The following is a 24,736-nucleotide window of genomic DNA, read 5'->3' on the forward strand; positions in this document are numbered from 1 at the left end:
GGGCGTAGAAAACGAATAAGCATTGTAACTGCTGCATACTAGAGCATTTTCAATGTTTTGAGTGTGAAACTCTTGTAATTTAAATGCAATCATTGTATTTCTAAGTCACTTCTTTGTTCACTGACATTTTATTAAAAGAACAGTTTGTTTGTGGTAGGGGAATGAGAAAGCTTTCGTTTTGGCAGGGTAAATTGTACAACTCTGCATATATGATAAACAGTTCTGTTTTTCACCAACAATGTCGGCCACAGTTTCTAAAGACTGATCTTGAAGCTAGTGAAGTATTAAGCTTCCATAGCATCAGTGTTTCTATCAGAATGGTTCATAGTTTTTAGTTCTACAGGGTATTATCACGTGTAAAGGCCTGAATAATTATAAGTGTTGCATATTCACCTGTAAATTACTGGGCATATTGATGAGAACCTTTTAAATATACAATCAGTATTGCACTTTATTTTTGTTTTTCTTGTTGAGAAATGGTGTACCGTTTATGCTTTTGCCTCCTTTCCATATTCCACATTCCCTTGAGGGAGACCATCTGTAATTGAGCAGGAGTGGCTTTTCCCCACCCCCAACAAATGTTACCTCTCTGTGCATACTGTTTCACTCTCTCTTGTATTTCTACTGCTCACTTGCATCTCTGCCTTTCCTCCCACCATGTTTATCTGACCTTAGGCTTTCTTACCGTTTGTCTTCATTTCTGGTGCTCTTAGTCTCCCTCCTGTCTCTACCACTTGCCTTAGTGCAGTTAATTTCATTAATGTAGTCGCCTGTTTTTAAAAAAATATTTTGGTTGATTTCGTTCTTGCATAGAGTTTAGTTTGTATCATAGATTTTTGTGCTGCAGGTAGTTAGTCATAGAGATGTACAGCACAAAAACAGACCCTTCAGTCCAACTCGTCCATGCCAAACAAATATCCTAAAGGAATCTTGTCCCATTTGCCAGCACTTAAAACGTATCCTTCTAAACCGTCCCTATTCCTATACCCTTTTAAATGTTGTATTTGTACCCGCCTCCAACACTTCCTCTGAGAACTAATTCCTTACATGCACCATGCTCTACGTGAAAAAGTTGCCCTTTGGGTCCATTTTAAATCTTTCCCCTCTGACCCTAAACCTATGCCCTCTTGTTTTGGACTCTCTTCTCTCTTCTCCCCCCCCCCGCCACTTTCTGGGAAAAGACCTTGCTGTTGACCCCATCCATGCCCCTCATGATTTTACAAACGTCTGTAAGGTCACCCTGCAGCTTCCAACACTCAAGGGAAAACAGCCCTAGCCTATTCAGCCTCTCCCTCTTTTATTACACAATGATTGTGTTCTTATGCAATCTCGCGTTATAGAACAAATCACACTTTAGAAACAGCACTTAAAAATCTCTGCAATGTAATCGCCTTGCTGCCAACACGTGTTTTAAAAGATCACACTTTAGAAAGTGTCCTCAACTTGTCAATTGTGTTACAGCAAATCCACGTTAACGAAACGTGCATTATAGCAGAACAACCTGTATTTGTTTACAACGTATATGTTTGAGAGAATGTCTTCTGATTGGTTTCACAGGTAGTATTGTGTATATCTGTTGATGTTTCAAAAGACTATGGACAAGTGCAAAGCGTGATTAAACAAGTAAGTTTGCTTTTTTAAAATGAGCATGCTAAGCATGCCGTTCAATATATTGGATCCCATGTATATCTTTGTTTTTGCTGAATAAGATTGGTTAAAGAAGTGCTGCTTTTGTTGCTGCAGTAGACCTGTACTCTAAATATGTTGACTGACACACACCTCTTATTTATTGATTCTTTACTTTGTTGATGAGCAGATAGAAAGAAAAAATGTTATATTGTTGGAAGACACCAACTGAGTGCTAATCTTCATGATTTACAGAAAGAGTGGAATTCTGCAACACACATACTGGACACATTCCAGAAAATCTAATCCAATGTATAATAATGGAGTCTGACTTAATCATTATCACAAGTTAAAGTGGAATTGTCGAAGATTGCCACAAACAATTGAATCCCACATAAAACCAGTGTTTTTGATTAAAACTTGGAGTTTATTAACAGGAGCTTAAGATGGAAATTGATATCTTCACCATTCCAGGAAAAGAAATTCAAAATTTCTACACTAATTTTTTGTGTTATTCCTTTGAAATAAGCTTAATTTGCTGGGACAAATGAAAATTGAATGTAAATCTCTTTTTGTACACGCATTTTTATTTACTGTTTATTGTACATCAATAATTCTCTCTTCCCTGTTTTATGCACATTTCAAATTATTTTGCTCAGAGAACACTTGGATAGAACTGTACTGTATAGAAGTGGGCTCATCGGCCTGTAATGTTGTGCCCAATTTGTCCATCAATGCTGTTCAGAGTCCTGCCATTAACTGTATACTTTTCCTTAACATTTAATCTCCTGAAGTGCGGCAACTTACATTTCCTGGATTCAATTCCATCTGCTATTTGAAATGAGCTTTAAGTAAATCAAATAAACAGAAATCTGTCCCTTTTCTTCACCAAATATTTTGTACTGAATCATTAATTTATTAATCTTTACCTGTCATTCTAGGCACAGGAGAAGCTGGGTCCAGTTGATATGCTTGTAAACTGTGCTGGCATATCTGTTGCGGCAAAATTTGAAGATATTGACATTGACTTTTTTGGAGTGAGTAATTTGCATGATTAGACTTAAATTATTTTCTGAGATTGAACAATTTCTTGGAGCATCTACGATAAATTGTATTCTACTTGACGAATGAACTGGACAGGCAATGTCTTTTGAATTCTTCAGTGTGTTTTCTCTGGTAAAGTGGAAAATTGTTTATCACCCAGGAATTTTTAAAATACTTTCTTTAAAAGAAAATCTATTTTATTGCCAAAATTATTTTGGCGCTCAGCAGCACATTCTCTCTCCTTTTTTTAACTGTCATTTCATAAACATCTGACTCTGAGCATGTGTCTGGAATTTTCAGTGACTGAAGTAAGAAAAGGGCTGGTTATCAAGTAATTTATCTAAGAAGAAACATTTTGTGCACATGTTGATTCATATATTGGTCAATGATTTTAATATGAAAATTGGAATGACAAATTTTAAGTTTTCAAAGAAGTATTGTGTTAACAAAGAGGCTGTAATTAGTATCAAAAACAGAAATTGCTGGAGCAACTCCGGTCTGGCAGCATCTGTGGAGAGAAAGCAGAGTTAAATTTTTGAGTCCAGGGACCCACCTTCAGAAGAAGGGGTACTGCATTTGAAATGTTAACTCTGCTTTCTCTCCACAGGTGCCACCAGACCTACTGAGTTTCTCCATCAATTTCTGCTTTTGTTCAGTTCTTTTTGTTTTCTGCTTAATTAGTTTTTTTTACTATATTGTATGTTGGTACAGAATAACACAATTTTTCTAAAGCACAAAACACTGATTGAAATTGATTTTAAAATAATGTTTGATGTTTATGCCTTATTCCGACTTCCTCCTGGCATTAGTTTGTATCATTTCACTGTTCTGAATTGAAAGATTTCACCTTGCATACTTTCATTGTTTGTGATGCAGTAGTTTATTTTAGATTGAATCCTTCAAAAGTTGAATGCAACAAAGAAAATATTTAAATAATATTGAATGTTCTATTAACTGTCCTTGATTATGACTTGATTGTCACGTTTTCTTTTGTAAAATCTAAACGTGCAGCGGTTTTTCTTGCACAATCCCTGAGTTAACGCGAAGTAATTTTCAACCATCTTTCAATAGATGACTGTTCAAATCCAAACTGTAATTAAAATAAATTAATTTCACTTCAAAAGTTAACTTCACACTTTTGAAGATTTGCAATGCATTGCAAAGTTTCTGTTTTGCACCTGGCTTTCAATCCACCCAGACTGATGAAAGTCTGTCCTATTTGCCAGGTCTATCAGAAGTGAAGCAAGCTGCTTTTGCTTCTCTTCTTTTCTTAATGTATGAAGGATGGAAGTGAACTGCCAGTACTCCCTCTGACATGGGGAGACTGCTATGGACTGTGCAGGTTTCATTTTTGAGCATTTTGGATGGCCCAGTCAAGAATTTATTTTTGATTTATTTTGTTTTGAGATCACCTGCACACAGAACAATGGTATTATCCATCATGTCATAAGTGATACACGCAAAAACATGTCAACTTCATACCTACGAAAACGTTTCTCAAAGTTAATGTTACGCCAAAAAATCATTAAAACTGTAAATGTTTACTAGAAGTCATATGAAAGTTCAAGTGTTGTTCATGCTGGGTACCTCTACAGCACGTGGAGTGTGGTTATGATGATGGCAATAGAAATGTCAGTAGTAATAACATTTTATGTTGGTACATGAATTCTTGAGAGCCATCCATATCTTTGAGAGTGTGATGCTGTGACTTTCCAGCAGGTCAGGCAGCATTCGAGAAGCAAGAGTATCCATGTTTCGCACGTAAGCCCTTCTTTAGGACTTATGTCTGAAACATCATGCATTTTATTAAACTGAAAGTGTCTTAACATTCAAAACTGCAGAATTTCAAGAATTGATGTATTTTTGGTTTCAAAATCCCATCTCAGTATAAACTGTTGACAAATCTATGTTTACGCAAATGAAGTATTACGTCATTTGGTATTTTAAATGTATCTGGGCAATTTAAATGACTATTTTCATCAGTGCTACTTATCATTTTCCCAGAGGTTAATGGAGATCAATTATCTGGGTAGTGTTTATCCTACTCGGGCAGTCATTCATACCATGAAGGAAAGGAGAATGGGGAGGATCGTGTTTGTGTCATCCCAGGCAGGTCAACTGGGCTTATTTGGTTACACAGCTTATTCGCCGTCCAAATTTGCTTTGCGTGGATTAGCTGAATCTTTACAAATGGAGGTGTGTGTGTTTCAATTTTCTGTTTGTATTACATCTTTTAGTACTTTTGTGTTTTCTATCTAGAGGTACAACAAATTAGTATTTACTTTAATTTTGGGGTTTTTGTTGGACCAGGATTAATGCTGCCAAAAATAATTTTGTTTTAATTAGCAGATATTTTTTGGCCCCAATTTCTGGAGTGAGATTGGACAATATGGGTAACCTTTTCCCAGGCCACAGTTTTGAATACAAAATTCTTTTCAATTTCTGGCCTGCCTTCAAAGGTTCAGATAAATCTTATTTGCAGCTTCTCTTGAGAGAATTGGAATAATCAGGGGTATGTGGAAATGGAAGGCTCTAGCTTTTGGCAAAGTTTTGCAGGCTGTTCTGTGCATCCACAGAAGATAGTAAGTGGTGACTTGGACATAGTCCAAGGATTGTTGCTGGCTTATTTGAGCTAAAATGGTGAGAGTCAAAAATAAGAAAAAAAGGCTTTTAATGCAGCAATGGTAAAACCCAATTTGACAGATGGGTATGTTTTTTTAAATCTTGAAATAAGTAGGTAAGATTCTGTTTACAATTATGCACATAGATGAGATTGCACCCCATTTTAAAAATACAGTAAAGATTTCCCGTGGAACATCTGTATTTGTTGGCAGTGTTTCCCTATTATGTTAGCAGATGGCACTTCAACAGGAAGGTAACAAAAAATTGAGATTGAAATGTTTTTAAATGATGTATGTATAGTTATTGGACATTTTTCTTTTAAAATATCATACAAATGTCAAAGTATTTTGATATTTCATAGATGAATTTAATTTTTATTTTTCACAATTTTAAAATTAAAAGCCTTCAAATATAGTTAATCTCCATTTACTTTTTTGCTTTAATTTTAAATTTTATTTTGATTAAGTTAAATATAGTTAAATTGTGGCATGTAATCTCATCAGTTGTACAAATAGAGCCATAACTATTAAATGAGCCGGAAAACACTGCCTGCCCCCACGTCAAATATTAATCACACAACTAATCAATAATTAATGGAGCTGATCATACAAATTCTAATATTTTTTGTTGTGAGCATCTCTATTGGGAGATTTCTTTTTTAGTAAAATAGTTCTGCGTAGAGTATTGAATAACACACTGGTACTTCACAATTGTGCTTAAGTTCTCATTTACGTTAAACCCTGATATTGCATTCATATTTGTAGGGATAATGATGGCAAATGCAGATGGTTCACTGTCAAAGTTTATGCCACTTCCAGCCCATTGTCTTTATTTTTGCCTTTGTCACGTGAGTAAGTAGGCATGAAGTGAAGGTCAACACGATGAGAGACTCTGTCATTCATTTGCACAAATTTACTCGCAGTGCTTACCTACGATGCAACTGTCATTGATTTGAGAGTAGCAACTCTTGATTTTTCTTTTCTCCTCTCCTCCAGCTTTGAGGACTTGGGCCATTTGATGCAGTTAATCCAAAACAAGCTGGAGGGATAAGAGGATTTGTATTTGACTGCTGTTATGGGCCTTAGTTTGGGAATGTGAGTCCTTAACTCTCAAGAAGCCCAGTTTTTTTTTCCCCATGGGGATTATAATATAATTTACTCTAGTCCTTTTTCCATCCTTCACGTGCTTATTAGAGTTTGATATTAAACATTTTAGAATTGATTCTGCAGTGCTTTGTCAATTATTTTCCCCAATCTTTACTACTTTGTTTTATAGGTGAAGCCATATAATATCTACATCACAGTTGCTTATCCTCCTGACACAGACACACCTGGGTTTCAAGAAGAGAATAAAGTCAAGGTAATGAGATTTATTTTTTAAAGAAACTGTCATTTTATGTTTTATGATGCCAATTTGAGGTACAGTTCTGTTTGCATTTCCTTTGCCTCAATCTAGTAATTCCTGTACTATATTTTCCTTTTACTTTTTCTCAAATAATGAAAGATGTAAGTTATTGAAAATGTAAATAAAGGTTTTAAGTCATTTTTCCATAGTTCAATACTGAGGAAAGTGAAAACCCTTCACCAAACTTGCAAGATTGTCTAATGCTAAAAAAGCTATTGCTTATTTTACAGATTTACAGTTGCTGATGGGCCATACATAATATAAGCCCTTTTTGAGGGCATGCCAAGAGTTCTGTAAATCTTCACTCCTACAAGCACAAGCATTTAATTCATATTTATGTATTTTATACAAACGATGAGCTGTTTGCTGTAAATTTCAATTGCGTAGAATTCAGCAGAGCCTGTGTCAGACACATACAGCAAGAGTAAACTATTCAGCTCATTGGTCTCCGTCCACTTTTGAACATGATCCTCTCTTTCAGCACCATTCTCTTGCTATCCACCACTTAGATTTCTCCAAACTAAAGATGTCAATCAATTTCTTAATTACTTGCTGACTTGGCCACAACATCCTGCTGAGGCTGCTTTTAGTTTATTCTTCTGTGTGGAATGTGGGCATCGCTCGCTGGCCAATGTTTATTGCCCATCCATAGTTTCCCTTGAGGAGGTGGTGGTGAACTGTCGTCATGAACTTCGGCAATCCATCTACAATGTCACGAGGGAAGAAATCCTATGGTTTTGACTCAGCGATAGTGAAGGAATGACTATATATTTCCAGGTTAGGACAGTGAGTAGTTTGGAGGGTAACTTTTTAAGGTGGTGGTGCCACATATCTGCTGCCCATGTCCTTCTAGATGGAAGTGATCCTGGGTTTTGAAGTTGCTGTTTGAGGATTTTTAAAAATTCCTGCAGTGTTACACACTGCTGCTACTGAACATCGGTGGTGGAAAGAGTGGATGCTAGTGGGTGTGGTGTCAATCAAGCCGATGCTCTGTCCTGGCTGATGTCAAGCTTCTTGTGTGGTGTTTGAGCTGCACTCATCCAAGCAAGGGGAGCATTCCATCACAGTCCTGACATGTAGGTGGCAGTCAGGAGATGAGTTACCACAGTATTCCTAGCCTTTGATCTGCTTTTGTCAGCCACTGTGTTTTTGTGGTAAGACCAGTTGAGTTTCTGGTCCATAATAACTTTCAGGATGCTGATAGTGGTGGTAACACCATTGAATGTGGAGGGCTCATGGTTAGATTGTCTCTTATTGGTGGTCATCATAGCCTGGCATTTATGTTGTGCATGTGTTATTTCCCACATATCAGCGCAAGCCTGGATATTGTCCAGATTTCGTTACATTTGAATATGGACTGCTTTAGTATCTGAGGAGTTGCAAATATTGCTGAACATTGTGCAATCATTGTTGAATTTCCCAACTTCTGACATTATCATAGAGGAAGGTCATTGATAAAGAGCTGAAGATGATTGGACCTAGGATACTACCCTGAGGAACTTCTGCAGAAATATTCTGAAGCTGAGATGACTGACCTACAACAACCATGTCCGTTTTCCTACGTGTCAGGTATAATTCCAACCACCAGGGAATTTGCCCCAGATACCCATTGATTCCAGTTTTGTTGGAGCTCCTTGATGGCATGTTCAGTCAAATGCAGCCTTAATGTCAAGGGTTGTCACCCTCCCCTCCTGTGGAACACTTCTTGTCAATTTGTCTGTTTTTGAATCAAGGCAGTAATGAGGTCAGGAGCTGAGTGGCTGTGGCAGAACCCAAACTGGGCGTCAGTGAGCAGGTTATTGCTGAACAGGTGCTGTGTGAAAGTAGTGTTGATGACACTTTCTGTCACTTTACTGATGATTGATAATAGTCTGATGGGGTGGTATCTAGCTGGCTTGGATTTGTCTTGCTTTTTATCTACATGATATACCTGAGCAATTTTCCATATTGTTGGGTCGATGCCAGTGTTGTGACTGTACTGGAGCAGTTTGGCTAGGGGAGAGCAAGTTCTGTAGCACCAGTCTTCATTACTATCAGCAGAATGTTGTCAGGGCCCGTAGCCTTTGCGTTATCCAGTGTCTCCAACTGTTTGTTTGATACCACGTGGAGTGAATCGAATTTGCTGAAAATTGGTATCTGTAATGCTGGGGATCACTGGATGAGGCCGAGATAGAGCATCCACTCGATATTTCTGGCTGAAGGTTGCTGTTAAAACTTCAGCCTTCTCTCTTGTGCTGTTGTGCTGGGTTGTTGCATCTTTGGGGATATTTGTGGAGCCTCCTCTTCCAGTGAGTTGCTTAATCATGCATCATCATTCATGACTGGATATGGCAGGTCTGCAGCTTAGATCATATTCGTTTGTGGGATCGCTTTGCTCTATTACTTACTGCTTATCAGGCAAGTAGTCCTGTTTGGCCCCACCCCCTCATTTTCAGGTGTGTCTGGTGCTGCTCCTGGCATATCCTCCTGCACAGTCCATTGAACCAGTGTGGGAACATGCCAGGCCATGAGTTTATAGATTGTATGGAGTACAATTCTGCTGTTGATGGCCCACAGCGCCTCATAGATGCCCAGTCTTGAATTGCTAAATCTATTCAAAGTCTATCCCATTTCGCAGTGTGATAGTGCCACACAATACAATGATAGAGGTTATTCTCAGGCAAGACTTAGTCTCCACAAGGACTATGCAGTGGTCGCTCTTACTGATACTGTTATGGACCGATGCATCTGTAGCTGGCAGATTGGTAAGGATGAGATCAACTATGTTTTTCCCTGTTTGGTTCCCTCACCACCTGCTGCAGACCCAGTCTAGCAGTTATGTCCTTTAGGACCTGATCAGCTTGATGTAGTGCTGTTGCTGAGCTACTCTTGGTGGTAGACATTAAAATCTCCCACCCAGAGTACATTTTGTGATCTTGCCATCTTCTGGTCTTCCTCCAAATGTTGGTCAACATGGAGGAGTACTAATTGAGGGAAAAGGGTACATTGTAATTAGCAGGAGATTTCCTTGTCCCTGTTTAACCTGAAGCCATGTGATTTCATGGGGGCTGGAGTCAGTGTTGAACTTTCCCTGGGGAATCCCTCCTGACTGTGTACTTCTGTGCTGTCACTTATGCCAGGTCTGTCTTGCAGGTGGGACAAGATATATATTCAGGGATGGTGGTGTCTGGAGTATTGTAAGGCATGGTTCCATGTGTATGACTACATCGGGCTGTTGCTTGACTCGTCTGTGGGACAGCTCTCCCAGGTTTGGTGCTAGGCCCCAGATATTAATAAGGAGGACTTTGCAGGATCAACAGGAACATTTCTGCCGTTGTCTTTTCCAATGCTTAGGTCGACTCCATGTGATCCATCCAGTTTCATTTCTTTGAGGCTTTGTAGTGATTGGTACAACTGAATGGCTTCCTAGGCCATTTCAGAGGGCAATTGAGTCAACCATATTTCTGTGCATCAGGAGTCCCATGTAGGCCAGGTGAGGATGGCGGATTTCCTTCTCTGAAGGACATGAGTAAACCAGATGGGCTTTTCTGGAAATGATTTTGTGGTCATCAGTAAATACTTAATTCTTGATTTTTTTTTTGTGGCATTCAAATTCCACCATCTGCTGTGGTGGCATTCAAACCCAGGTCCCCAGAACATTAGTTGAGTTTCTGAATTAATAGTCCGGGATAATATCACAAGGCCATCACCCCTACACAATTTCACAGATTCACCACCTTCTGAGAGAGGAAAGCTCACTGCATTGTATTCTGAAATGGCCTGGCACCTATCTGAGACGTTGACTTTCTGGTTGGGGGTGTAAAGAAAAACTTTCCTTGACCAGGGAACATAACACATGTCCAGTCTGTCCAACCCTATCAGAATTTTGTTTGAGAGATCCCCCTCATTTGTCCAAACTCCAGTGAATATGTGCACAGTTGACTCAATCTCTTCCCAATTGATAATCTTTCATCCCAGGAATTAGTCTGGTGAGTCTTCACTGATGCTCTCTATAGTAAATACATCTTTTTTTGGGAAACTAAAACTGTGCACAATACATCAGGTGAGGTCTCACCTAAGGCCCTGTCCAGCTGCAGTCAGACATTCTTATCCCAGTCCTCAAAGCCTCTTGCATGAAGATCTGCATACAGTTTGTCTTCCTAGCTGCTTACTGCACCTGTATGCTTGCTTTAACAACCAATGTACAAGGACACCCAGGTCCTTTTGAACATATTTCCCAAACTAATACCATTTAAATAATATATATCCACTCCTGTAGAAGTACTGCCAGACTTCACGTTCATTCATACTATGCTGCATCTGTCATGCACTTGCCAATTCCATCTGTCTAAGTTCCCATAAAGCATCTTTACATCCTCTTCACTCTCAATTTCACCTAGTTTTGTGTCATCAGCAAACTTAACAATATTACATTTGAAACAGCTGGATGCACTGATCCCTGCCCTATTCCACTTGTCACTGCCTTCTACTCTGAAAATGACCCATTTACTGTTATTTTCTGTCTGCTACTTAATATCTAGCATGAATTAAGAATTACCACTATTCCATGTACTTTAATTTTGCACGATAACCTTTTATGTGGTACTTTATTAAAACAACTTCTTGAAAATCCAAATACACTTATTCTCTCTCCTCTATTCATCTGATTCTGTTCTCAAAAAACAGTACATTTGTCAAACGCTTAATTTAAGCCTATTATCTAATTTAAACATTCACAGAATTTGGGCAAAGTTGGCTAGGTGAGCACTAATTGCCCCTTCTCAAGTATCCTCTAAGGTGGTGACGTATTGCCAGCTATGGCATAGAGAAATGTTAATTCCTTAATCATTATTTTGCTCTCATTTCCTTCAAAATTGACACCTGAATTGAGATGTTCTTTTTGTAGCCTTTAGAGACCAAATTGATTTCTGAAACATCAGGACTATGCCAGCCAGACCAAGTGGCAAAAATCATTGTGAAAGATGCTGTGGTAAGTGTCAAACTGAAAGCTTGAAAAATTTATGTATGTTGTAAATTTTATTCACAGATTCTGCACATGCTATTTGAAAAGTTTTGTCTTCAGGAGAACTGTGAAGTAGCCAGGTCTCCTGCTGCCAAGATTCTAGATCTAGATAGGGCTGTCTTCAGTGCACTGAGACTGTATCCACCATAAACAGGGCTAATCTGTTGATGCCTAAAATGACAATCAGTGGGAATTGTTCAAAAAGCAATGTGACAATCTCCAGGCAATGCTTCTCAAACCTTTTCTTGGCATGGCCCCATTTTAATGCCTACCATTGAGAGAAACTAGCTGAAAACGTAAGTGGAATCTAGAATAGAGTGGTGCTGGAAAAGCACAGCAGGTCAGGCAGCATCCGAGGAGCAGGAAAATCAACGTTTCAGGCAAAAGACCTTCATCAGTAATGAGGCTGGGAACCATGGAGGTGGAGAGAGAAATGAGAGGGGCTGGAGCTCAGGTTTTGGGGAGTCAGGAGGTGAACTACATGCTTGTCTCTGACCTCTTTCTGATGAAGGGCTTTTGCCCAAAACGTCAATTTCCCTGCTCATCGGATGCTGCCTGACTTGCTGTGCTTTTCCAGCGCCACTCTAATGTAGACTCTGGTTTCCAGCACCTGCAGTCTTCACTTTTGCCAAGTTGAAAACTTAAGTACAAGTGGTGATGAGTGAGGGTGGGAAACTTAGTGGTGAGAATGAAAGGAGTTAAGCTCAGCGTTCCCTTCTGTCAATCCCAACCTCACCTCCCCTCCCCTGTCTACACCATACACCTCAAAATCATGGCATTGTTAATGAAAAGATAGGCAGAAAACAACTAATGCATTTTGTGTAGGCTTTTCTCAACAACACAAATCGGGCCACAGTGAGCTGTCAGTTAGGTCATGCCCACCAGGAGGCAAAAAAGACACACTAAAGAAGCGTCGCAGCTGTCAGCAATCAGTCTGAGCTCCATGACAGCCATTGTTGTCTTGAGGTTTGCAACTCCAAGATCTCATTTTGGGGCCCTACTATGTTAAAGGGAGGACTGCAGATGCTGGAGATCAGAGTCGAGTATGTGGTGTTGGGAAAGCACAGCAAGTCAGGCAACATCCGAGAAGCAGGAGAATCAATGTTTCGGGCATAAGCCCAATCCCTACTAGGCTTGTAACCCAGTGTTTGGGAAGCCCTTTGCCTGAGATCAAAAGTAGAATAATGGAAGACTGGTGAGAGACAACATAGCTGTATTTTTAAAAATCTTGGTGGATTGGTAAAATGCAAAGATTGCAAAGGATGACAAAATATAACATGAACTCCCAGAAGAGAGAAATGGAAAAAAGTATTTCAAGCAATAGTAAAGTCAACACTGCAATTGTCATTTATATTAGAGTCTTGGCCAGAGTAATGTAAACCCCTGAAGTTGATGTTGATATTGTCACTGAAAATGAGGATAGTGAGCAGAAAATACTGTCAGTATTTATGTCAGAAAAGGTGATGGCATGTTGGACATCTTTTGATCTCACAGGTTCGCTTGACTATCATTTCGTGAAGTTGTCTCAATTTGCGAATGGCTCTTTATAGTTGCAAGTTTTGCATACTGCTATTTGAGAAACACTGAAACTAGGGAATTATAAACCAGTAACGTGTCTTGGAAATTACTTATCTGAGTCTATAGTTAAAGATATTATATTTGAACACCTTGTTAGCTTTCAGCTAATTAATAAAATCTAACATCGGTAAATGAAAGGTGATGGGGAATTTTTGAAGGGTCATAATAAAGTAGTGGATAAGGGAATGCCAGTGAATATCAAATGCCTATTGGAAATTAATAAATAATTAAGTTCCTCGCATTGTGTGCACTGTTGTTGAAACTCCTGTGTTGAAGAATTCTCTCATTAAAAAGTTGGCTGCGTAATACGGGCAGAATAGGATAATAGATAGGAACTCAATTGGTGGAAGAGAATGAATGGTTTCCTGCAGGAAACCAATGTTGGGACTACATGTGTTTACAATATTTATTGACAACTTGGGTCTATGACTTTCTGTCCCATCATTTAAGTTTTCTAACAGCTTAGATCTGAAATTATGTAAGCAGTGTGATGGAGAGGTAAAATTATGAAGAGATATTGATAAGCTTTGTGTGAATATTTAGCATTGTGGCAAATAGATTTCAATGTAAGCAATTGTAGTAATTCATTTTGAACCTAAAAATGATAGAACAGGATACTTTTTCTAAATGGTGAAAAGCTTGTTCAGAAAAGGCAGAGGATCTGAACATTGTTAAAATGTCATGAATTATTCTGAAAATAATCAAAATGCCAATGGAATGCTGGTCTTTGTATCTAGAAGACTGGAATATATGGGTGTAGATATTATACTATGACTATGCAAAACTGTGGTTAAACATCATGGTACTGGCCACCGTTCTGGTACTAAAGCTTAGGAAGAGTATACTGGGTTTGGAGGGATTGCTGTGTGTACATTTACCAGAATAATACTTGATTCCCAACAATTAAAATATAAAGATATTTTATGCATCTTGTGTTGCGTTCTCTAGAATTTAGAAAGTTGAGGCATCGATATTTTATTAAATGTTTAAGGACTAATAGGGAAGTTAGCGACAAAATACCTAATTGACTGAGACTAGGACTGAGGACATAGCCAACAAACATTTCAAGAGTGAAATTCCAAAATACTTCTACGTGCAAAGTGCAATGGAGATTTGGGACTCTCCTGCAATCACAATGTTGCTAGACTATAATCTAAAGTGAAATAGTTCAGATGCTGGAAACCTGAAACAAACAAAATGCTGGAGAAACTCCGGTCTGGCTGCATCTGTGAAGAGAAAGACAATGTTAATGTTTTGAGTCCAGTTTGACTTCAAAACTCTGGAGTCCTACTTGCCACATTCCAAAATGAATTCAGTAAATTATTCATCGAGTCATAGAGATGTACAGCATGGAAACAGAGCCTTTTGGTCCTTCGTCCATGCCGACCGGGTATCCTAACCTAAACTAGTTGCATTTGCCAGCACTTAGCCCATACCCCTCTAAACCCTTCCTATTCATATACCCATCCAGGTGCCTTTTTAAATGCTATAATTGTACCTGCCTCCTTCACTTCCTTTAGCAGCTCCTTCCAAATGCACAGCATCCTCTGCATGAAAAGGTTTCCTGTTAGGTCCCTTTTCATATCTTTCCCCTCTGACCATAAACCTATGTCCTCTACTTCTTATAGCACCCCCCGGCCAAGGAAAACATTGTCTATTTACACTATTCATGCCCTCCTGATTTTATAAACCTCTATAAGGTCACCCCTCAGCCTCTGATGCTCCAGGGAAAGTAGCCCCAGCCCATTCAGCATTTCCTTATAGTTCAAACTCTCCTCCCCGGCAACATCCTGGTAAATCTTTTCTGAACCCTTCCAAGTTTCACAACCTTCTTCCAAGACCAAGGAGACCAGAATTGCATGCACTACTCCAATATTGGTCTAACCAATGTCCTATACAGCTACAACATGACCTTCCAACTCTGACCAATAAAGGAAAGCATACCAAACGCTGTCTTCACTATTCTATCTGCCTGTGGCTCTACTTTCAAGGAGCGATGAACCTGCACTCCAAGGTTTCTTTTTGTTCAGCAACACTCAATTGGATCTTACCATAAAGTGTATAAGTCCTGCTCGGATTTGTTTTTCCAAAATGCAGCACCTTGCATTTACCTAAATTTAAACTCCATCTGCCACTCCCTCAGCCCATTGGCCCATCTGATCAAGATCTCATTGTACTCTCAGGTAACCTTTGCTGTCCATTGCACCTCCAATTTTGGTGTCGTCTGCCAATTTACTATCTATACCTCCTATGTTTACATCCAAATCATTTACATAAATGACAAAAAGCAGTGGACCCAGCTCTGATCCTTGTGGCACTCCATTGGTCACAGTTTGAAAAGCAATCATCCAACACCACCCACTGCCTTGAAGCAAGTTCTGTATCCAAATGGTTAGCTCTCTATCTCATGTATTCCATGAGGTCTAACCTTGCTAACCAGACTCCCATGAGGAACCTTGTCGAACGCCTCTCTGACGTCCATATAGATCATGTCTACTGCTCTGGCCTCCTCAATCCTCCTTGTTACTTCTTCAAAAAACTCAATCAAGTTTGCGAAACATGATTTTCCATGTACAATGCCATGTTGACTATCCCTAATCAGTCCTTGCCTTTCCAAATACATATAAGTCCTGTCCCTCTGGGTTCCCTCCAACAACTTGCCCACCACCGATGTCAGGTTCACCGGTGTATAGTTCCTTGGCTTTTCCTTGCCACGTTTTGTAAACAGTGGTTCCATATTAGCCAAGCTCCAGTATTCAGGCACCTCACCTGTGACGATCGATGATACAAATATCTCAGCAAGGGGCCCAGCAATCACTTCTCTAGCTTCCCACAGTATCCTAGGGTACACCTAATCAGGTCCTGGGGATTTATCCACTTTTGTGTTTCAAGGCATCCAGCACCATGACCTCTGTAATATGGCATTTTTCATGATGTCACCATTTATTTCCCTACATTCTATATCTTCCATGTCCTTTTCCTTAGAAGCAATTCACTTCAATAACTAGATATTGTATAAACAGTATTTATTAATATACTTTATGAATGGAAACCTTATCCAATCCCATACTGTGGTTGTGTTTTAAGGCACTTTGATATGGTGGAATATGCCACTTTAGTCATTAAAAACGATTGTGGGAGAGGAACTACAAACCTCCTGGAGGTAATGACAAATAAATGGTATTTCTGGTCTTGCTCAAATCCTAAGAACCAAAAAAAAATCTTGGTGTGCAGAGTTGAGTGACTTGGTATGTGATGAATCTGTGAGAACATAAGTAAATTTATTACCAAATAAAATTGCTTTTACTAAATAGGAAATGATTAGAATGGTGCTGGGCAAGCACAGCAGTTCAGGCAGCATCCGAGGAGCGGTAAAATCGACGTTTCGGACAAAAGCCCTTCATCAGTATATTCCTGATGAAGGGCTTTTGCCCGAAACGTCGATTTTATTGCTCCTCAGATGCTGCCTGAATTGCTGTGCTTCTTCAGCACCACTCTAATCTAGACTTTGGTTTCCAACATCTGCAGTCATTGTTTTTACCTAAATAGGAAATGTCCCTGTATATTTCATACAACCGAATTTATATTAACCCGCTTACTGCCTTCTGTATTACCTCTTTACAACCAGAATGTGTTAATTATATTATTGGGTTAAGATGCTACTTATGTATTTCTAAACATAATATATTATATCACAGAATTATATTTGCAACTGTATCACTTGATTGTACAATGAGAATTAAACTTCCAATATTTGTACAAAGGATTGAGCAAAACTATTTTATTGTAGAAAACATGTCTGCCATTTAAATGTGATGAATATAAGCCTCTCTTTTCATGCCTCTGTCGTCTTGCCCTTTAACCAGCAAGGAAACTTTAACAGCTCAGTTGGTTCTGATGGGTATATGCTTTCATCACTCACCTGTGGTATGTCTCCTGTCACCACTATTACAGAGGGTCTTCAGCAGGTACGTGAGTACTTTATAATACATTTTGTTACTCTCTCATTTCTGACAGCTATTCAAAGTGAAGTTCTTCTGTCGTATTTGTACATTTTATTTAAACATTGCCAGATTTTATAAATGTTAGTAGTCAGTTTTTCTTTTTAGGCCCAAAATTGTTAATCAGTGCAGCTTTGAGTAAGTTTTCTGAAATCTTGCTGTTTGTGTAGACCTCAGTTTAGTATCCTGCATTTCTTTTAGCTGCACACAGAAATAAAGTTTGGTTTGGCCTCTAGTGTATTCCTTCATCTTTTCAATTGAAGTTTTTAAAAATAGTTGAGTCTCCTCACATTCTAGATTAATGTACAACTCCAGTGCCTCAAATGAATGATCACTGTTATGATCAGGTAAAGGACTGTTAACATTTTACAGAGAAATCCAAGCAGAGAGTGTGATGCTGGAAAAGCACAGCAGGTCAGGCAGCATCCAAAGAGCAGAAGAATTGGCGTTTCAGGCATAAGCCCTTCATTTTCTGTTGAAGGGCTTATGCCCAAGACATTGATTTCCCCCTGTTCCTCGGAGGTTGCCTGACCTGCTGTGCTTTTCCAGCACCACACTCTTGACTCTGATCTCCAACATCTGCAGTCTTCACTTTCTCCTAGAGAAATCCAAGCATCTCAGTTTAAAACATCAGCTCCATCATAAAGTTGCATTTTTTTTTAAAACTAGGCACAGCTTTATTGTAAAAAAAAAGTTAAATAAAGCAATACAATTAAGTTAACACTATAGTTTATTCCTACATGTACTATGGTGTCAGATTTACTACTTTCCCCCAAAATTTTTCTTGTGTTCTTCAGTTCATTGAAAGTGAGTTGGGTTGGCTGGGCCAGCATTTGTTGCCCCTTACTAACTGTATGGAGAAAATGGTGGTGAGTTGCTGCCTTAAACTGCTGCAGTCCTTGAGGGTTTAAGAGCACATAATTCCAACTCAGGGTGGTATGTAACTTGGAAGGGTACTTGTGACTTCTAGGACATTTCCATACATCTGCTGTATTGTACTTCATGGGTGGCAGAGGTCCTGGGTATGAGAGTTGCTCTCAGACCAGCATCAGTGAGTTACTGTAGTGCATCTTGCTGCAATAGAACATAGAAGGATACAGCGCAGTACAGGCCCTTCGGCCCTCGATGTTGCGCCGACCGAATCCTACCTAACCTATACTAGCCCAATAACTTCCAAATGCCTATCCAATACCCGCTTAAATGACCATAAAGAAGGAGAGTTCACCACTGATACGGGCAGGGCATTCCATGAACTCTCAACCCGCTGTGTGAAGAATCTACCCCTAACATCTGTCCTATACCTACCACCCCTTAATTTAAAGCTATGTCCCCTAGTAACACCTGACTCCATTAGCGGTAAAAGGTTCTTAGTATCTACCCTATCTAAACCCCTAATCATCTTATACACTTCTATCAGATCTCCCCTAAACCTTCTCTTCTCCAATGAGAACAGCCCCAAGTGCCTCAGCCTTTCCTCATAAGATTTTCCTACCATTCCAGGCAACATCCTGGTAAACCTCCTCTGCACTCGTTCTAAAGCTTCCACATCCTTCCTATAGTATGGCGACCAAAACTGCACACAATACTCCAGATGAGGCCGCACCAGAGTCTTATACAACTGCAACATGACCTCAGGACTCCGGAACTCAATTCCTCTGCCAATAAAGCCCAGTACACCATATGCCTTCCTCACAGCACTATTTACCTGGGTGGCAACTTTCAGAGATCTGTGTACATGGACACCAAGATCCCTCTGCTCATCCACACTACCAAGTAGCCTACCATTAGCCCAGTAATGGTGGTAGAGGAATGAATGCTCGTGGTAGTGAATGGTTTGCTAATCAAGCAGGCCGCGTGATGTAGGAGCTGCACTTGTATGGGCAAATGGAATTTATTCTGTCTCACTCCTGACTTGTCCCTTTTGCAGAGGATGGACAGACATTAGGGAGATGAGATGAGTTATTCGCAGTAGAATGCCAAGCTTCTGAATTGGTGTTTTAGTTACTGACCTTAAGGCTAGTTCGGTTCGGTTTCTGGTCGATGATCGTCTCCAGGATATTGTGTGGGAAATTAAGTAAGATGGTAATGCCATTAAATGTCAAGAGCCAATGATTGGATTAAGTCAAAAGTCTCACAACACTAGTCCACCATGTTTATTTTGAAATCACAAACTTTCAAAACACTGCTCCTTTTTCAGGTGAACTCTCTAATACCAGCACCTTCATATAATGATTGGATTGTGATAGAATAGAATTCTATGATTGTCTCTGTCTCTGTCTCTTGTTTTGAAATGGATGTTGTCTGCCTTTGGTCTGGGGTGGAGATAGGCGTGGAACACCACCCTGAGGACCTCTTTCAGTGATGTTCTCTGGCTGAGATGATTGGCCTACATCATCCACAACCAATTTGCTTTGTACCAAGAATTCCACCCAATGGAGAGTTATGCCCTTGATCTCCACTGATTTCTGTTTTGTCAGAGCTTCTTGATGCCACGCTCAGTCAAATGCTGCCATGATAACAAGGGCAGTCACTGGCTCATTACCTTTGCAGTTCAACTCCTGTTTGTAACAAGGATGCATTGATGCTAGGAGTAACTAAACTTGGCCAAATTGATCATCTGTGATCAGGATACTCCTTTGCCAAAGTGATCAAACAACAGTTACAATGGCCCCTTCAAAAGCTTTGAGCTCAGTATGTCATGATATCTTAATTTTTTTTACCATATATATGCAAGAATTACTTTTATTTCTCCTACACTCTGGCAATTCTCAAACGTTAAACCCTAATTTACTAGGTCTTGATTGTACATACTTGGTCAAACCCTTGTGAATATTTTTTTCATACTTCCAAGTGAATCTGCTAGTTTCTTTCTTTGTTGCAAGACTGTGTGGAGTGCCATTTGTAGGTCCTTCCACTAGTTTCAATGTAACTCATTTTCCAGCTTCTGTTCTCAAAGTTCAAATAGAGTCTCACCTGCATTCCATTCTGTGAATATTGAACTCTGTTTTCAGCATAAATCAAACGTAATATGAAGTTCAAACTGCAGCTAGGTTTTTCAGCAGCTAACTAGACAAATTGTTATCTGATAGCCTTCCAAAGCTCTGCCAACCTCTTGGAGGGCAAGTTGGTTCAGGATGTCCTTAAACTGGCAACTAGATCAGTTTATCACACTGTTTGAACTTAGTCATAGAGATGTACAGCGTGGAAACAGACCCTTCGGTCCAACCCATCTATGCTGACCAGATATCCAACCCAATCTAGTCCCACCTGCCAGCACCCGGCCCATATCCCTCCAAACCCTTCCTATTCATATACCCATCCAACTGCCTCTTAAATGTTTCAATGTTTGTGGAAAAAGTTGCCCTGTAGTTCTCTTTTTTTTAATATATATCTTTCCCCTCTCACCCTAAACCTATGCCCTTTAGTTCTGGACTCCCCAACCCCAGGGAAAAGTCTTTGCCTATTTACCCTATCCATACCCCTCATAATTTTGTAAACCTCTATAAGGTCACCCCTCAGCTTCCGACGCTCCACGGAAAACAGCCCCAGCCAGTTCGGCCTCTCCCTGTAGCTCAAATCCTCCAACTCTGGCAATATCCTTGGAAATCTTTTCCGAACCCTTTCAGGTTTCACAACATCTTTCCGATAGGAAGGAGACCAGAATTGCACACTCTGATCTGATGAAATAAATCAATTTTACAATCTTTCAGGGTTTGCTGAATGCTTTAAAACAATTCAGCTCCAAGTATCCAATAAATACTCTCTCTGGACTGAACTTTTTGCATACCTTCTGGACACCATGTGTTCAGTTCTTTAGCTAAGTAAGCCTACCCACTATTTCATAACTCTTCTATTTTGACTTTTTAAAACTTTTGAACTGTCATTTCTTCAGTGTTATGGCAGTCTCTAAAGCACAGCATTTTAATAGCCTTGATTTTTAGTTCTGGGGAGATAAAATTTACTGCTCAATTACTAAAATACACCATTAACAACATATATTTATATTTTCCTATTGCAACCAGTTTTGTAGAAGAGAAGTTCGGTTAACTAATCTATTGGTTTTTTTGAGGCTGACAAGTGGTTATACAGTACTTACATTTTTGGCAAACTTCTGATAACGTACTCAAATCAAAAGCTTCTGTGGGAAATAGAAACTCGTTATGTTGGGGATGTATTGGCATGGATGGATGGATGGATGATTAGCTGGCTAACAATACTAACATAATTAGGTCTTTTTTAAATTGGCAAGATGTAACAAATAGTGTTACAATAAATCCCTTGAAAGAATAGTTGGAAGGTATGGTTGCCAAATTTGCTGATAGTTTGGAAAGAATATTGTGAATAAGTGACAAGGAGGCAGTGAAAAGATATGGATAGGTTTGGTCAGTTGGCAATTAAATGGTAAATGGTGTAAGATGTGGGAAAATGTGGAATTATGTATTTTGTAGGAAGAGTTAAAATGAAGCATATTATCTAAATGGTGAGAGGTCAGAGGAATCTGGGTGTCTTTGTACAAAACAATGCAGGTAAAGCAAGTAATAAGGCTAATTGTTTATTGCCAATTACTATGAAGAGAATTGAATATAAAGATAAGTTTGTATTTTGCTTAGGAACTGGTGACACCACATCTCAAGTACTGTGGATACATTATAGAAACAGAATATAGGAGTGGGAATAGGCCATTTAGCCCTTTGAGTCAATTTTGCCAATCAATATGACCGTAGCTAATCATTGAACTCAGAACCCTGTTTTCACTTTTTCTGTCAAACCCTTTGATCCCTTTAGCTCTAAGAGCAATTTCTAACTCTTTGGAAACATTTAATGTTTTGGGCTTCAACCGCTTTCTCTGGCAGAGAATTCCAAAGATTCATTACTCTCTGGGTGAAGAAATGTCTCTCCATTTTCAATCCTAAATGGCCTACTCCATAGCTTTAAATTGTGACCTTGATACTAGATTCCTAGTCATTGACAACATCCTTCTTGTCTTTATTATGTCTAATCCTATTAGACTTTTACAGGTTTCTGAGATTTCCCCCTCAGAATATATCTCTAAACGATCTGATCTGATCGCTGTTCATATATTAGTCCTGAAATTAGTCTGGTAAACCTTTTTGTACTTCCATAACCATCTGAGAACATCCTTTCTCAGAAATACCAAAACTGACACAAATGTGATCTCGCCAAGGCCCTGTCCGGTTGCAGCTAGGCATCACCATTCCTGTTTTCAAATCCTCTTATTGTGAAGGTTAACATATTATTGGCATTCTTCACTGCTGCTCCTACATGCTTGCTTTCAGTAACTGGTGTACAAGGGTACCCAAGTCTCAATGCACCTCCTCATTTCCCAATCTAACAACATTCAGATCATCTGTCTCCCAGTTATTGCTGCCAAAGTGGATGACCTCACATTTTATCCACGATACTTCATCTGCCATACATTTGCTGACTCGCTCAACTTGTTCAAACAACACTGAAGCATCTCTGCTGCATCTTCACAGTTCACCATCCCGCCCAGCCTTGTGTTGTCTACAAACTTGAAGAGTAAAAAGAGTAAAAACCATTCCTGATGAAGGGCTTATGCCCGAAACGTCGAATTTCCTGTTCCTTGGATGCTGCCTGACCTGCGCTTTAACCAGCAACACATTTTCAGCTACAAACTTGAAGATAATACATTTAGTTCCCTGCTAAATTATTCTTATGCATTATGAATGGCTAAGGTTCAAGAACCAATTCTTGTGGTACCCCATTAGTCACTTGCTGCTGCTTTGTAAATGACAGTTTATTTCTACTCTTTATTTCCTGTATGTCAACCAGTTGTCCACCCACATCTGTACAATGTCAATCCTATGCATTTCTAATTTTAATGCTAATCTCTTACATGGGACCTTTATCAAAAGCCTTCTGAACGTCCAAGTAAACTGCATCCAATGGCTGCTGTTTGAACTGTGCTAATTACACTCTTTCCAAATCGCAGTAGGTTTGCAAGCTTGATTTCCCTTTTGTAAATTCATGCTGTCTGTATCTGATCCTGTCTCTCTTTTTCAAGTGCTCTGGTGTGAAATCTTTTATAATGGACTCTTACACTTTCCCCACTACTGATGTAAGGCTAACTGGTCTATAATTCCCTGTTTTCTCGCTCTCCATTTCACTTTTTTTTAAAATAGTGGGATTCTATTAGCCTCATTTCGTCCCATAGGAGCTGTTCCAGACTCCTCCACTATTTCTAGGGATTCTTCCATATTTACTCTGGGATATAGATTCTTGGGTTGTTCGGGTGTTATTGACCTTTTAAACCCATTAATTTCTCTAATAACATTTCCTTAGTAATATTAACTTCCTTTACTTCCTCCCTCTTTACATTGCATTCCCTGACTTTGGCTCAGTCTTCATAAATGAGTTACAAAGTATATTTTTAATTGTCTGAAGAACGGTCATTGGAGATAGAGGTGTCATGTGATCCAGTTGTTGTAGAATTTTAGGAAACTGGAATAGGTGTATGCCATATGATCCATTGACCTTTGCTCCCTTTAATTGAAGTTTGGGGTAAACTTTCAGCATTAGTTCCATTTTCCTGTACCAGGCCTAATTCTCTTGGTATCTAAAATCTTTCAATCTTGTTTTGAAAGTACTCCGACCATCTGCTGAAAGCAGTTTCTTGATTAATCACCAGCTTGGTTCTAATTCTGGTTCTTTATTTAAACTCTGGTGGAAAATTCAACTTGATTTACTTTAGTTGTATAAACTGATTTTACAATTATTTTCCCCGTCCAGTTAATGAGTGGTTTTAACAAACTCCTAAACATTTCCAGATGGGAACAGACCCTTCGGTCCAATTTGTCCATGTCTACTAGATGTCCTGAGTAAATCTAGTCCTATTTGCCAACATTTGTCTCATATCCCTCTCGACCCTTTCTATTCGTATACCCATCCAGATGCCTTTTAAATGTTATAATTGTACCAGCCCCCATCACTTCCTCTGGCAGCTCATTCCATACACGTACCACCCTATGTGTGGAAAAAGTTCTCTCTCAGTTCTCTTTTTTTAAATCTTTATCCTCTCACCTTAAACCTATGCCCTCTAGTTCTGAACTCCGCCACACTGGGGAAAATGTCTTCTCTGTTTACCTTATCCATGTCCCTCATGATTTTAAAAACCTCCTGAGGTGGTCTGCCTTCGATGGTCCAGGGAATGTAGCCCCAGCTTATTTGGCCTCCCCCTATAGCTCACACCCTCCAAACCTAGCAACAAATCCTTGTAATTCTTGTCTGAACCCTTTTCAGTTTTGTAACATGCTCCCTAGCAGGGAGACCAGAATTGCATACACTATTCCAATAGTGGCCTAACCAGTCTCTTGTGCAGCTGCAACATGACCTCCCAACTCCCTATACTCGGTAAACTGACCAATAACGGCAAGCATGCCAAATACCACTTTCACTATCCTATCTACCTGCAACGGCA

The 24,736-nt window shown here is 39.3% G+C and overlaps 1 protein-coding gene across 1 annotated transcript in view; it reads left to right on the forward strand.

Moving 5' to 3' along the window:
• kdsr (3-ketodihydrosphingosine reductase) overlaps positions 1–24,736 on the forward strand; it is a 46,340-nt gene that overhangs the window by 16,188 nt on the left and 5,416 nt on the right. Inside the window, exons 4-9 of the mRNA XM_060824584.1 lie at positions 1,558–1,623; positions 2,568–2,663; positions 4,675–4,866; positions 6,568–6,651; positions 11,582–11,665; positions 17,143–17,244. Of these exons, the coding sequence (XP_060680567.1) occupies positions 1,558–1,623; positions 2,568–2,663; positions 4,675–4,866; positions 6,568–6,651; positions 11,582–11,665; positions 17,143–17,244 (624 nt within the window). The remainder of the gene's footprint in view (positions 1–1,557; positions 1,624–2,567; positions 2,664–4,674; positions 4,867–6,567; positions 6,652–11,581; positions 11,666–17,142; positions 17,245–24,736) is intronic.

Source organism: Hemiscyllium ocellatum, chromosome 5 (assembly GCF_020745735.1).
Source record: "Hemiscyllium ocellatum isolate sHemOce1 chromosome 5, sHemOce1.pat.X.cur, whole genome shotgun sequence".
In the NCBI taxonomy this organism is placed as follows: Eukaryota; Metazoa; Chordata; class Chondrichthyes; order Orectolobiformes; family Hemiscylliidae; genus Hemiscyllium; species Hemiscyllium ocellatum.